At 41.4% G+C, this 13,690-nt stretch overlaps 1 protein-coding gene across 1 annotated transcript in view; it reads left to right on the top strand.

Moving 5' to 3' along the window:
- Nucleotides 1–1,245: 1,245 nt before the first annotated feature.
- The window catches only part of ANKRD31 (ankyrin repeat domain 31), a 71,338-nt gene continuing 58,893 nt past the window's right edge, over nucleotides 1,246–13,690 (top strand). Inside the window, exons 1-6 of the mRNA XM_086480116.1 lie at nucleotides 1,246–1,625; nucleotides 2,491–2,546; nucleotides 4,269–4,348; nucleotides 7,717–7,763; nucleotides 8,365–8,459; nucleotides 9,388–9,428. Of these exons, the coding sequence (XP_086336242.1) occupies nucleotides 1,246–1,625; nucleotides 2,491–2,546; nucleotides 4,269–4,348; nucleotides 7,717–7,763; nucleotides 8,365–8,459; nucleotides 9,388–9,428 (699 nt within the window). The remainder of the gene's footprint in view (nucleotides 1,626–2,490; nucleotides 2,547–4,268; nucleotides 4,349–7,716; nucleotides 7,764–8,364; nucleotides 8,460–9,387; nucleotides 9,429–13,690) is intronic.

The raw sequence follows: 13,690 nt of genomic DNA, 5'->3' as shown, positions 1-13,690 counted from the left end.
CGTGCTGACATGTTTAAATACAAACAAAATAGAATCTGCAAGGATTTCGTTGTGGATTATCTATCCTCCGGCTTTTCCAAAACTGCTCCTTACATGTGTCATTTCATTTATAAAAACTCCTGGTAGCTCCACATGGTACTGTGCTGTGAAGCGTTAATGTGATTCTCAAAAAAGGGTACACTGATGGAAAGGTTTCCTAAGAACTCCACACAAAGTAGTTGTTGTCAGTGATGAAATAGTTCGTGCCAGCTCAGTCTTTTAACATGTAAATACGCCTTTCATTCTCACCTTCAATGTGATGCTTACAAATCCTAATAATGTACTACTGTGTATCCATCTTCCCTGCCAGCTTCTTTTTTAACTTACGTTTTCTTGAGTATCTCACCTTTATTACCTGAAGAGAGTAAAGTATTACCAGTGAGATTTCTGGAGTAATTTGATAATATGTGCAGAAATTGCTATAACTGCATATGGATATGAGTAAGCCAAAGCCAAACAGCAACTTGCGCACAGTTGCACAGGTATAATTGATACATAATTTAAGATGACCTTTAGTATCTTGCTCTGCTGTCCACACTTTTTCCATAGCAGTGGGTGATCAGTATGATGTGGCAAGTAGTAAAACCTCTAGTTTTATCACCAAGTTCACTGGAAGCAGGAGCCGCTGTGAAGATTGGGAATTTGCAGTCTGTGCAAGCATATGACATCAGGCTTTCTGGAATCAGTTTTCCCTATCTGTAGCTCCCGTGGTGGCCTGCCTGCAGCCTGGCTTCCTGCTGACAGAGGCCATGGGAGCAGCGCTGGGCCCACTGCTGCAGAGGCAGAAGGCCAAGCCGAGGCAGAGAGGGTCTGCCCGAGGAAAACGTGACTGTGATCACCATGCTCACTGGGTTATGTACAAGAGCACCACTGCGAACGCTGTGAAAATACTGGCAACTAATAATTTGGTTATCTTGAACACGTTCCCACTCTTGAACACGTGAACCATTCATTGTGCTCAGGACAGCAGAGTGAGATAGCTGCTTAAACGCGGCCATGGAAGTACACAAATCAGGCAAAGAGAGCGGTTGTAGATAACACGCGGGTTAGCGTATGTTAAGTGATTCATGGCTCTGCTGAAGGATGTGCGTGACAGGGCCAGAACCAGGAGGCCAACGCCAGCGAGGAGGCACTAACCCCCGCCGAAGGATGGCATTGCTGCCCCAAGCAGGCCAAGGCTGGTCGTGCTGAGGGAGCCTCATCCCAATGGTGCTGAAGGGAAAGCTGCCTTTAACTTCTACCAGCAGCCACTCCAATCTTAGCCGTGATCGAGGGGCTGTGCTTGCTAACGACTGGCTCTCCTCTCCTGCTCACCTGCTCCCCAAGCTTGACCCGTCTGGCCGGTGCCACCCGAGCGGGAACGAGTGGCCGCTGGACTCAGGCCTCCACAAGATGGCCGCCGCCACCGGGGGGAGCCGCGCGCACGCTGGGGGGAGGGGCGGCCGCCGGCGGCGCCCGCGGGAGCGGAGGGGGAGCGGAGCCATGGAGGAGCGGGGTGGCGGCGGGCACGACGATAGCGACGAGAGCTTGGTGGAGGGCTCTGTGACGGAGAGTGATGCGGGGGAAGAGGAGCTCCGTAAGAGGAGGTGGTAACGCGGTCTTGCTGTGAGGCGAGCGCGGCGGCAGGTGTGGGGCGGGGAGGGCCCGCGGCGGCGGCGGCGGGCTGAGGGCGCCGCTCCCGGGCTCCCCTGAGGAGAGGCGGGCCGCTACCCCCCGCCGGCCCGGCCCTGGCGTTGAGCTGGGGAAACAGCAGCCGCACAGAGGAGCCATCGCCTCCTGCGTCAGACGTGTGCAAAACAGCTCTTCTCGATTATTTAATAAATGTGTATTTTTAGGGTTTTTCTTTTTTTTTCTTTTTTTTTTTTTTTTTTTGTTTTCCCTCTCTTCAGTTTTCAGCTCTGCAAATGACCCCACTTGTTTTACACACACATTGTGGGCCTCCAAGTTTGTGCCTCCAGACCCTGCTGAATAGCATTTTAGTCACTGGGAAGCAAAACATATCAGAACCCAACTCAGAGAAAATAAAGAAAACCCTATTAAATGTTATTGTTGCTCATGTTATTTCTCCCCAACTCTAACTTGATACCATTTCTATTCATTTTTCTCTTGAATATTTTAAGAAATGGCAAAGAATTGAAACGACCATGCAGCTGCACTTCTTTGTACTGGCTTTGTGGCCCACTGGTGCTTGGAAAGACGTAAAGCGGTGATGTACCTCTCTACCTAAGGTTTTCTACACAGAGTATCGGGTATATCTTCACAGTTTGGTTGTCCTTTAATGGTGGTGTAGATGTTGGAGGTGTGCTTGCCCAGCGTGCAGTTAGCAGTGCCCTGACAGCGGAGGCTACAATGGGTGCCTTGGCTGCCTGCAACTGCCCTTTGAGTTTACAGGGCAGAAAAGCAGAGGGTACAACTGTTTAATGGCCTTTTTGTTTGTTTGGTTTTGCAAAGGTTGGCTTTTCTTAATGAGGACATGGCTTTAACAACTGAAATAAGAATTAATGAAGGTAGGACTGATTGTTTTTTCAGTCTGTGTTGTTTTTTTTCTGTGAACTGTTGCTGTGGATGTTGCCTGAGTCAATGTTATTTAAACTTAAGTGTTGCATGAAGTTCATTCTTACAAACTGTAAGTGCTCTCTTGTTATGTCCATTGTTCTAGCTCATATTTTATTAGAATGTTCAGCATATTTTTTAATATTTGAAAACTAGGATTGCGCTTAGTTTCTCCATTCTTCCTATGTACGATAACTGAGAATGCCTGGCTTGGAGAGTGTTTGAACTATATATAGATAGGGATATCCTTTTATTTAGATATGTGTGTGGTGTTTGAGCAGAATAAAATAAATGGAATCTAAACAAATAATAATCATGTAAGTGGGATCTGTATATGTAATAGTCATATGTAACTATAGTTGCATATAGTATTTTTAAAAAACTTTAATATTGTTAATATATCCATTCCCTTTAAATCTAACATGCAAAATTTGGGTAGGGATATTTAAATGTATTATATTAAGTGTATTATTAAGTTACTTTAAACGTAAATGCATGCACGCTCATCTAAAGCCTTAAAATCTTCCTTAATAATTCCCTTAGAGCAGGTTGTGCGAGCAAGCATGTTGTAGTTACATAATAGGTTTTTTTACTGGCACCTCCTTGGCATTTTTATGTCATCCATTTAACTTGTATCCTGTATGTTTTACTCCAGCAATACAGAGACTACCTGTTCTTCAAGTGGCACAAGGTATTCTGTTCCTGACTTTTTTTTTTGTCTTTCTGCTACTTTGACCTGAGTGGACTATTCTTTTTTTATCAACCTACTCTTGAGTTAATCTAAATCTTATCTACAGCCTGTTGAAATCTGCAGAAACTTTTCGCGTGGCTGATGCGGAACCTTTCATAGTTGCTCCATAGTTTTGGCTAAGGAAGGAAGCATCATCCTGTTTTGAACTTACCTGTGGTTATCCACTGGAATTAAAATGTGGCAACATTCTACATAGATGGTTTAAGCCATGTTTATTTAACTCATTGTTCAGTTTGTGGAGTGAGGATCTGTCTGAGGGTTGGGTGGGGTTTTCTTGTCTCTGTAAATGTAATAGATTATGACATTTTTTAGCATTCTGTCTGTGGCATTTTATATTCTCCAAGTTGGAATTAGTATTTCGTTATTCGTGTATTTGTGCTTACATGTGTAGTAGCAATTTGGTGATGAGATACATAACATAAAGGTTAATTTGATGAGTATTTTATTAATGTTAGCAACAACATTTTAGTTTTGAAACCTAAGGGTCCAGCCTTTAGGGTTTCTCTTTTTTTCTCAGAGAGGAGTTCTTCCTTTGCATAAGTCATTAAAGAAAGTATTCCATATATGAGTACAAATGTTTTTAGTCAAATGGATCAGGCAGCTTACCAAAATTGCAGTTGTTAGTTTAAAAAATAAGAGGAAAGAGTTAATCTCCAACAGGAACTCCAGAGAGGGTTCCAGAATGCTAAGTGAAATAAATTTTCGCCCCAGCTCGTTGTATTCCTTTCCTATATTGTAGTTTCAAAATCTAGTTAGATAGACTCTTTAACCACTTAAGTCCATTGCATGCCAGAAGCTTTGGTACGTAAACCTCAATTACTGAGTTACGTAGAAACTTACGGAGTTATGGGAAGTTACGTAGAAAGTAAGGCAATGAAAACTTCCTTTAATAACTGAATTTTTCTTCTACCCCTCCCTCCCCTAGGAGCTCCCTCTCCAGAAATCTGTTACATACAGAAATTTTATGACCACACATACAATCAGAGGAAAAACCAGGTAAATTCAGTAGGTATAGAAATGATACATCTTCTGCTACGCATATCTAACTATTAATTATTAATAAACTCACTGGGCCTCCCATTCTTTATATGCAAAAGAGCCTGGTGGCTTGCAGCTGAAATGAATTTTGCAGCAAGACAGCTGTCGTGTGTGTAGCACGTTCTCTCCAGGAATGTTTCAGAGTCTCTTCCCTTCTATTTCATGAGGATATAACCCTTCAAATCTAAACAAAAAGCCTGTAACAAAGATGAAGAAGTCATAGAGCACAGACTTTTTAGTGTGTTCCCTTCAGGAGCTAAAAGAGAACAATCTGGGTTAATCATGCCAGAATACACCCTTGGTTACTCATTATGAGATTAGCTGTGATCCAATGATTGGACAATTGTTTCTTTAAAAAAGAAAGAGATAATAATCTGAAATGTGGAATAAAATATCTGCTTGCATGATGATGGGGTAATTATTCTGCTCCGTGGATAATTCTGCATTCCCTAATCTGCTAATTAGCCTGTCTTTTAACACATTTGCCACAGTTGGTAGCTAGCCCATAAACTTCTGTTCAGTTGAGCAATCAGTTTTCCACCTGCATATCACACGCTCATGAAACAATTAGAAACAAACAGGTTTCTACCCTTTAACTGAGATTGTTTTAAAACCTGTGAATCTTACACTGTCTTTAGCATGGTGGCTTCACCTGTCCAAAGACATAATCTTGTCATATACATACATATCTATGTCTCCTTATTCCAGTATAACAGGGTCTTTTAAAAGAACTAAACCGCTTCCTGGATGACAAAGAAAAAAAGACACTCCTTCTACTGAAGTTAATATTTTTACAGAGCATTACAGGATTGCAAATAAATTTGTCTCAACTGGCAGCGCGGGAAACTGAACAAAATCTGAAAGATACTGTTATTTTAAAGGCTTTTCTCTATAAGTTTATTTTGCTGCTTGCATGTCCCAGGGTTGTCTTGGCTGAAGTTTGCCACAGTTTCTGAGGACAGAGGGAATGCAGGAAGTATCCATTTACTCCTTCCCTTTCTCCTCTGGGAGCCAATCTGACTATCTGCTGTCTAACATAAGTCTTTGACTTCACGGCTCTCATCAGAGTAGCCAGTCTGCAGTCCCAGTAAGGGATTCTTCCAAGTCTAAGGACAAATCCCCTGTCTGTAAAAGGAAAAGTCAGAAAAGCAAAGAAACCAAATAGTTTGGGTAACTCTCACTTTTTTTTTTTTGACACCTATACAGCATGCTGCTGGCAGCTTGGTCATGCATAGCATGAGGACAGTATAGAATTTAAGTCTTTACTGAATGCTCTAAGGATGCTGTCTGTCATCCTTGATACTTGCATGTGTAGATTGCACCAGTGTGGCTCTTCAACCACTCTGAGAGCCAACACAGAACATGGTTACATAGAAGCTTGCCTTCTACTGCATCCTCAGAAATAATCTGTGAATACAGCATCTTAATGCGGTGTGATACAAAGGTCGTGCAGCCCAGAGTGGCTGTGAATTTTTTTCAGGAAATGTAATATCTGTTGCAGTTGTTCCAAAGAGTCTTGGCTTTCTTTGTACTTCATGTAGTTGGAGGAGGCTTAGGATATGCAGTCCTATCTTTGATTCTACTGTGTAAGAGATGCAAGTAAGTCTTTTCTTCCACCAGAGATGCAGCAGATAAACAGACAGGTTTTGTAGGACTCAGGTTCTTTCCAACTGACAAGTTAAGTTGTTGCCATTATCTATTAATGCCTTGTTCCATGTCATGTTCAGGCAGGCCTCGTGATTGTAAGTTTGTGCTTTCACCTTTTTCAGACTTTTTTTTCCTTGCACAGTTTGGCAGCTGAAGTTGTTAGATGGCATTTACAGCTTTTAAGTATTTGTCTTGTTTTGGAATGCATCTGGAGTCCCCTCAGATTGTTGGCTGTGTAAGTGCTCAAATGAGAAAAATTGGTTGAGTTTTGCAGGAGTTTCTGTACCAAAAGCAAGAGAGCAGGACAGAAGGCTGTTCTCAGTACTTGCAGTCAGTGGCCACAAATACTATTTGTGTTGCTTTTATGATTTGAGAAGACCTCTCAACCAATCAGTGGTACACTGATTTTGCTTACAATCTGTTTTTTTAACAAAATAGCTCTTCCTTCTTCTGAGATGTAATGGTAGTTCACTGAGCTTTAAGCATCTATCTGAGCAATGTTAGCCAGTCAGAGGGCTTTAGTAGTTGTTCTGCTGTTCTCCTGACCTCACTTTGTCTCTGTGTAAATATCCAGGCTGATTCGTACAAAAGGTGTGTGTAGCAAGGTCAGTAACTTTCTGCCGGCTATCCCATTGCCATCTTTTGGAACTACATCACTTAATAATTGTTGCACAAACTGTTTCTAAAGAATCTATTCTGTTCCAGGGAACATTTTAGCAGTCCTTCCTACTGGGTGATCTCCACCTGTTGCTCTTCAGGTCGTTGCTAAAATGGTTGTTCTTATTGATTTGCTAATACCTTGTGCAAGTCAAATAAGTCATCATTTGGTGTCCACACTGAGATACTCTTTCCCAGAGTTTTCCTAGTGCTGTGAAGGTTCTCTACTGTATGTCAATGATTTGTTTAAAATTGCAGACAGTACGGTGATAGTCTACTAGTAATCCCCAATCTTCAGCTCATCTGGAAGAGAACTGTTCTACAGTTCACTGCCTATCTTAATCATTCCTAGGTTGCCTTAGACTTTACATAGAGGCTTCTTTGCCCACACTAGAGAAGATCTCCCCCTTAAGTACAGTCAGAGGTACAAAAAGCGGATCCAGGCTCCTTTTACTGAAGAGTTTGAGTTCAGCTCTTGCTCTTGACATTAGCTGTCTCCTTACCCACGTGCCCTTTCCAGTGTCTGCATGTGGCGGCCCTGCCACTTAGAGCTTGCTGATATGTCACCTAAGTTCCCTAATTCTGCCTTTTCCAGGGATATTGAGAGTTTATACTAAACTCCGCAGTCTTTGGAGCAGCACCCTGTCTTATTTAATTAAGAGGGAATTGTTACGAAAAAGATTAAAACTGGGAGTTAAAATAAAAATACCTTGTGTTTTGATCTTTTGATGTATAAAACACCTATGGTTTAAAGCAATCATATCTTGCTTGCATAGATGCGTTTTCCTTCTGGATGAGTGTTGTCTTTCATAGTCTTGATTTGTTTTTCAATGTTTTTTCGAATAGCACAAATAAAAAGATTTAAGTGGAATGGCTTTTGTATCTTATTAGTAATGTATGTAAAGATTGGAACTAGAAATTCCATTTCAAAACTCAATTACAGAAGGAAGAAGTTAAGCATGTAGTAAAGCAGAGAAAATAAATAATGAAGTACTTTGTTTACTAACTTGTTACTTTTTTTTTCCATTCAGATATCTCAAGAGGCATACACATCTGACCAGTCTCAGTCCCTACTGCAGTGAGTATAATACATCACACAGGAATTTCAGTCGGGCATACTGTAGTTAAACAATTCAATTATACCTCCATTTGTATGTTATTTTATTCTAGTGTTCTGTTGTTAATGTTTTCTTGTTGGCACAGTGAAAGATTCATACTTATGTCAGAGGTAATTCTGTGTCCATTAGGTGTCAAACTGTATCAGTATTTGCTTTTATTGATAGTACTTTTAATGGTATAAGGGCATAAGCAACATGAATTGACAGTAAACCACTCAAGGAAAACCATCAGGCAAATAAACAAAAATGTGTAATAAGTAGTATTAGACCTTTTGTTCTTAGAAGTTATGGAAGGATTTCAGTAGAAGATGGATTTATAATAGAAATACAGAAAGAAGTAACAAAAAAATAGGAAGGGCCATTTTTTCATTTAGAGAATGAATGTACAAACATAGCTAGCTCAACTTAGGAAATCTGGAAGCCTCAGTTACTGCAGTTGTTTCCACAAATAATTGTAAGTACAAAACTGCATAAATTCGAAGTACTGTAGAATTTTTTTTAAGAAGAGCAGATCACAATTCTTTCTGACTAAGAACTTTTTACTGTATTATTTCGTTCTAGGGATTGGATAAACTGTCCATCACTTACTGAAATAATTTCTAAACCTTTTTTTTCACTAAATGCTGCAGTAGAGGAACAGCAAAATAATTCTGAAGGTATGTTGTATTTTGTACAAAACTGAAAGTTGCTTTAGCAGTGGCAGAATCATTTGAGAAGCTGAAGATGAGTATCCATGTAGGTTTATTTAGAGTCTGACTTTAAATCTGCGGCCTTTAAAACAGTTAGTTAGTTTTCGTAGTTGCCTTGGATTACAAGTCATGTTTCTGTAATTATTCTGTTAGGATTGTTTGAAGAAATAACTGTTTTCCCAAGCCAGTGGCATATTTCCAGCTTAAAACTATTTAATTGCTTTGGAATTTTCTGACAAAAATAAAAGGCCACATAGCACTCGGATGTCAAAAGACATCTGTAAGACAGAGGAAACAAAAATGCTACCAGTCATTCCTCAGATCTGTCTGTCACCTGCTGCTACTTCAGTTGAACTTCCATTCCTCTGTACCCCCAGCAGTGCAGAACTGCCCTATCTGTTTTGTCTCTCTGTTTGAGCTAATTTTTGCTAACTCAATAGAAAACCATTCACTTTATTTCTGATTAGGAAATGCCCAGGGAGTCACATGAATGTTGAAACACGCTGATGGGAGCAGGGGTGGTGGGACCAGCCCTTTTCAGCGGCAGTAAATTATTGGATTGTTTTAGCTGTATTGTGTAATTGTATTGTAATTACAGAGGTCAGAGGATAGTGCTCATCCTGTGGAGTGGGTGGCAGTTCCATCTGCTGATAGACTTTGGAAGCCCAGGCTTCTAAACTATAGTGAAGAGATGGGACAAAACAGCCCTAGCAGAGCCTAACTAGAGACCTTGTCAATTCCACTTAGGGAAAATGACTGTAGTAGTTTTTAAGAATGTTTGAAACTTTAGCCTTAATCAGGCAGTGAGGCCGTTTTATTAGAGATGATGAGAACTTTCAGAAGTGGGATTCAGTGATAGTACAACTGAAATATTTGTTTACTCTCCTAAATTTAGATAACAAAATGAATGGATTTCAGAAAGATTCGGAAGAAGAGGTTAGTGTATTTTTATAACTGATTGTATATAAAATGTGATTTAATTTAATTAGCATTAGAGAGTATTTTACCGAAAAATACCTGGTTCTTTCATTTTAAAAAGCAGGCACATAGCTGTCGAAATTGACACTGGGTGCATTAAGTGAAAAGAACTTAAAAGCTAACCTTTATTTTCTGCGTTTTGGGTAGGAACTGCAGTTACTAGACTTGCAGGGCACAAGAGTAGAAGCATAGCAATAAAAGTGAAGTAGGAAAGGTGTCATCGTGACACAGAATCTACAAGAGCTGTTACTTAAGCTCCAGTAATGAAGACTTTTAGTAGCTTAAAACGTGTTTCCCACCAGTGAAAATTATGGGAGAGGCATTAAGAAGGTCTTTGAGGAGGAACAGAGTATCTGTAACTGCCCTATTTGGGAGTAATAACTGACTTGTAGCCAAAAGTAGGTAGTACCAGTCTGTTTGATACATCTCATTGGTAATCCTAAAGCTCCTCATGAGTGACAGGTTTCACTGATGATGAGGTAAAAGTGAGGGAATAGCTTTGGAGCTGCCTTTTCCCCTATTTATCGTCTTCTTTCTCAGCAATACTGAATCAAGGATGATTCCACTCGAGTGTGAGCCTATCTACTTGGGTGTTGCAAGGTACTGCCTCTTTTCTTTGCCATGCATTTCTGCTACTTCCTTTTGGCCAACACTAGTGCTTGTTTGACCCCAAGCATGAAGTAAGATTTGGGGAGCAACTGTTAGATGCCGTTCAGTCTTTTTCTAGTTGGCTTAGTTTTCAGTCAGGTTATCTTTTCAGTCTGGCTCCCCAGAAGATTAAGCAAGTGCTAGCGCAGCACAAGAAAGGATGTGGAAATGCACAGCTGAAGACAAGTGGAAGGACAGGGACTGTACCAACACTAATTTAGATAAGCTTAATGCAATCTGAATGTTACGAGTGTAGCTCACAAATAATACCGATTATTTTGGTAATTACGTGCTTGTAAGCCCTGTTTTTGCATGTAAAAGAAAGAAAACCTTGGAGGGAAGAAGGAATTCCCTGACAGCTTCCAGAAAACACAGTAGCAAAAATTCAACAATGTATCCATGTGAACCATCCAACCCAGAAATATCTTGGGCAAGTGTTGAAGGTTCTGCAACCACTGACGTAAACACGCAGTGGTCAAATGTTCCTTTGATTCCTCTCAGCTTCCCCTCTCCCCTTTTTCCTTCCAGCACTCCCTCCAGTCTTAGTTTGCCATCAGCGTAAGTCCAAGCAGCAGCGAAGGACTTGAACAGATTTCTCTCCAGAGGAAGTGCTGACAGCATTTCATGAAGAGGCTCTTGGTCTTTGCCTCTCTATTGTCTGTCCATATGCTATCATCTGTGAATGTGATGTTACTTGTGTCTGCTCTGCTACCTCTGCGTTGTTATTTCCTTCTGTTGCCCGTCTGAGGTACAATGCCCTCTTTGTGGTTTTTGATTTCTAGTCTCAGTTCATCCCTGACTGATTCATCACTTTCAGGTCTATGTATGCTGGACAAAGAAACTGTGATTGAAATTTGCTCTGTTTCTGCAGCAAAAAAGTAACTGCTGTTACCAACTCTTATTGCAATGTCATGGATCCTACTTGGAGTACTGCATCCGGCTCTGGAGTCCTCAGCTCAGGAAAGACATGGACCTGCTCGAGCGGGTCCATAGGAGGGCCACAAAAATGATCAGTTGGAGCACCTCCCCTGTGAGGACAGGCTGAGAGAGTTGGGGTTGTTCAGCCTGGAGAAGAGAAGGCTCTGGGGAGACCTTATTATGGCCTTTCAATACTTAAAGGAGGCCTATAAGAAAGATGGGGACAAACTTTTTAGCAGGGCCTGTTGTGACAGGACAAGGAATAACGGTTTTAAACTAAAGGAGAATAGATTCAGACTAGGTATAAGGAAGAATGTTTTTTACAATGAGGATGGTAAAACACTGGCACAGGTTGCCCAGGGAGGTGGTAGAAGCCCCATTCTTGGAAACATTCAAGGCCAGGTTGGACGGGGCTCACAGCAACCTGATGTAATTAGAGATGTCCCTGCTCACTGCAGCGGGCCTGGACTAGATGACCTTTAAAATTCCCTTCCAACCCAGACCATTCTATGATTCTAATATCTTTTGTCTGAGGGCAGGCCAAGAGAGCTAGAGTGTTCAACCTGGAAAAGACAAGGCTCGAGGTGTTCTTACCAATGTACACGAACACCTGACAGGAAGATGAGGGAGCCAGACTTCTCAGTAGTGCCCACTGATAAGATGAGAGGCAATGGACACAAATTAAAAAGAAAGAAATCCCATTTGAACACGAAACCCCACTTTTTAACTGTGAGGCTAGTCAGACACTGGAACAGGTTGCTCAGAGAGATTGTGCATTCTGCACCTGTGGAAATACTCAGAATCTGACGGTACATGTTCCTGGGCAACTTACTGCAGCTGACACTGCTTGAGCAGTAAGGTTGGACTAGATGATCTCGAGAGGTTCCTTCAACCTCAGCCGTACAGTGATTCTCTGTGCATCCCTCATGTTCCAGTATATTAAAGTAATCTTCAGCTCAGCATTCTCACAAAAGCTATGTCGATCATTCTGAAGCCTTAACTCTTTTGCAGTGATTCTCTTATATGTATGTATTGAAAGGCTGAACTTTCTGCTGTTTTTTGACTCAGAGCTAGCAGATACAGGAGTCCGCTTAACACTTCCACTCCACTCTTACTATTTATGCTTCAGTATTAGTCAGTCCAGTTTTATCTTGTAACACTTGCAAGCCACACAGTCTGTGACACCAAATAGCTACCAATTTCTTGATAACTTTTTAATTGTTCTCAAACGCATGCAAAAAAAATTCTTGCATGTCGAGATTCACCAGGGTGATATGAATGCACTGCCATCTGGTGGAACTGACAGGCCAGATTTAAGCTTGCTCATGTAGTGGACAGGGAGAGGTAGGCATGTAGGCTTGGCTAAGCCTGGCTCACTGACTGGCCTTTGGTGCAGTGAGTTTATTAACACACGGTTTTTATGTCCACGTAAGTTGATTTTTTTTTTACATGAGACCTCTGCTTGACTTCGCTTTCCACCTGCTTCCTCTGGTGCAGGGTTCTGAATCAGCTGAGTCTGGAGTTGTCTGTGGCCATGCTTAGCTGTTACCCAGTGTGTGCTTACTGGGTAAAATGGGGAGATGAGTTTCTGGGCTGATGCTAGAAGGTCAGCAGATTTTGCACCTGGATTAAAGAGTACCTTGATTTGGGTTTGTACTAGGAATAATTGAGATATGAGGATAGTGGGTTTTAAATCGAGGCTTTCAAAGTACTGTGTTCATGCTCAGTGGAAGAGATTCACAGATGCCATGAGACAGTTGGCATTCAAACCCTAAAAAGCATTAACAGCCTTATGCCGAAGAGATACCTTTTTCTCTTTGGCATTCTTACATAGGAACTCCTTTTTTAAATGAGTTTCTTGAAGCATAGCTCTTCTGGTGCAGGATGGACCAACCTGCGTTTACCACAATGTTGGTATTTTACTGCTGAGCTTCTGACTGAGGATCCTGCTACTCCTTCAAATGAAAATTCTGTGTATTCAGGCCATATTTACCAGACTAGGGTCCACAGGAGAGAGAAGTCCCTGTTTTGGATAAGTTCCCAGTTGGGTTAGCCTTACTCCTTCAGCAGCTCCTCTATTCCTTTTCAACAGACAATTGAAGGTACAGGAAACTTGGGCACTGGGGCTTTAAGTGTTTTTATGGATAAGTGGCAGCTGAGAAAGGGTTTCAGGGAGAGAAAGTTTTGACTTTTACTATGTTTTGCAGATTTTAATTACTTGTAGAGCAAGTCTCACAGGATTTTGCCAAGAGAAATGAATGCTAAAGAAATTTAGGCGCCTGTAGTTGGATGGGGGTTTTGTGAACAGCAGTCACATTTAAGTGTTGGATTTTATTTGGCATTTGGGTTTTTAGGATCTTGCAAAATCAGTCATTTATGCTTGCCTGATACTTTTACATTAATACAAATGTAAGTTTCACCTGCCCTTCAACTGCATCCAGGTGGATTTTGAATATCTCCGGAAAAGGAGACTCCACAGCCTCTCTGGGCAGCCTGTTCCAGTGCTCTGCCATCCTCAGAGTAACGTTTTCCTCATGTTGAGGCAGAACATCCTGTGCTCCAATTTGTACCCATTACCCCTTGTCCTGTCTCTGGGCATCACTGAAAAGAGCCTGGCCCCATCCTCTTGACACAATAGGCTGCCCAGAGAGGCT

The sequence above is a fragment of the Leptosomus discolor genome, chromosome Z (assembly GCF_034619465.1).
Source record: "Leptosomus discolor isolate bLepDis1 chromosome Z, bLepDis1.hap2, whole genome shotgun sequence".
Taxonomy (NCBI): Eukaryota; Metazoa; Chordata; class Aves; order Leptosomiformes; family Leptosomidae; genus Leptosomus; species Leptosomus discolor.
The sequence above is the reverse complement of the archived record's forward strand: the minus strand, read 5'-3'. Positions and strand labels throughout refer to the sequence as shown.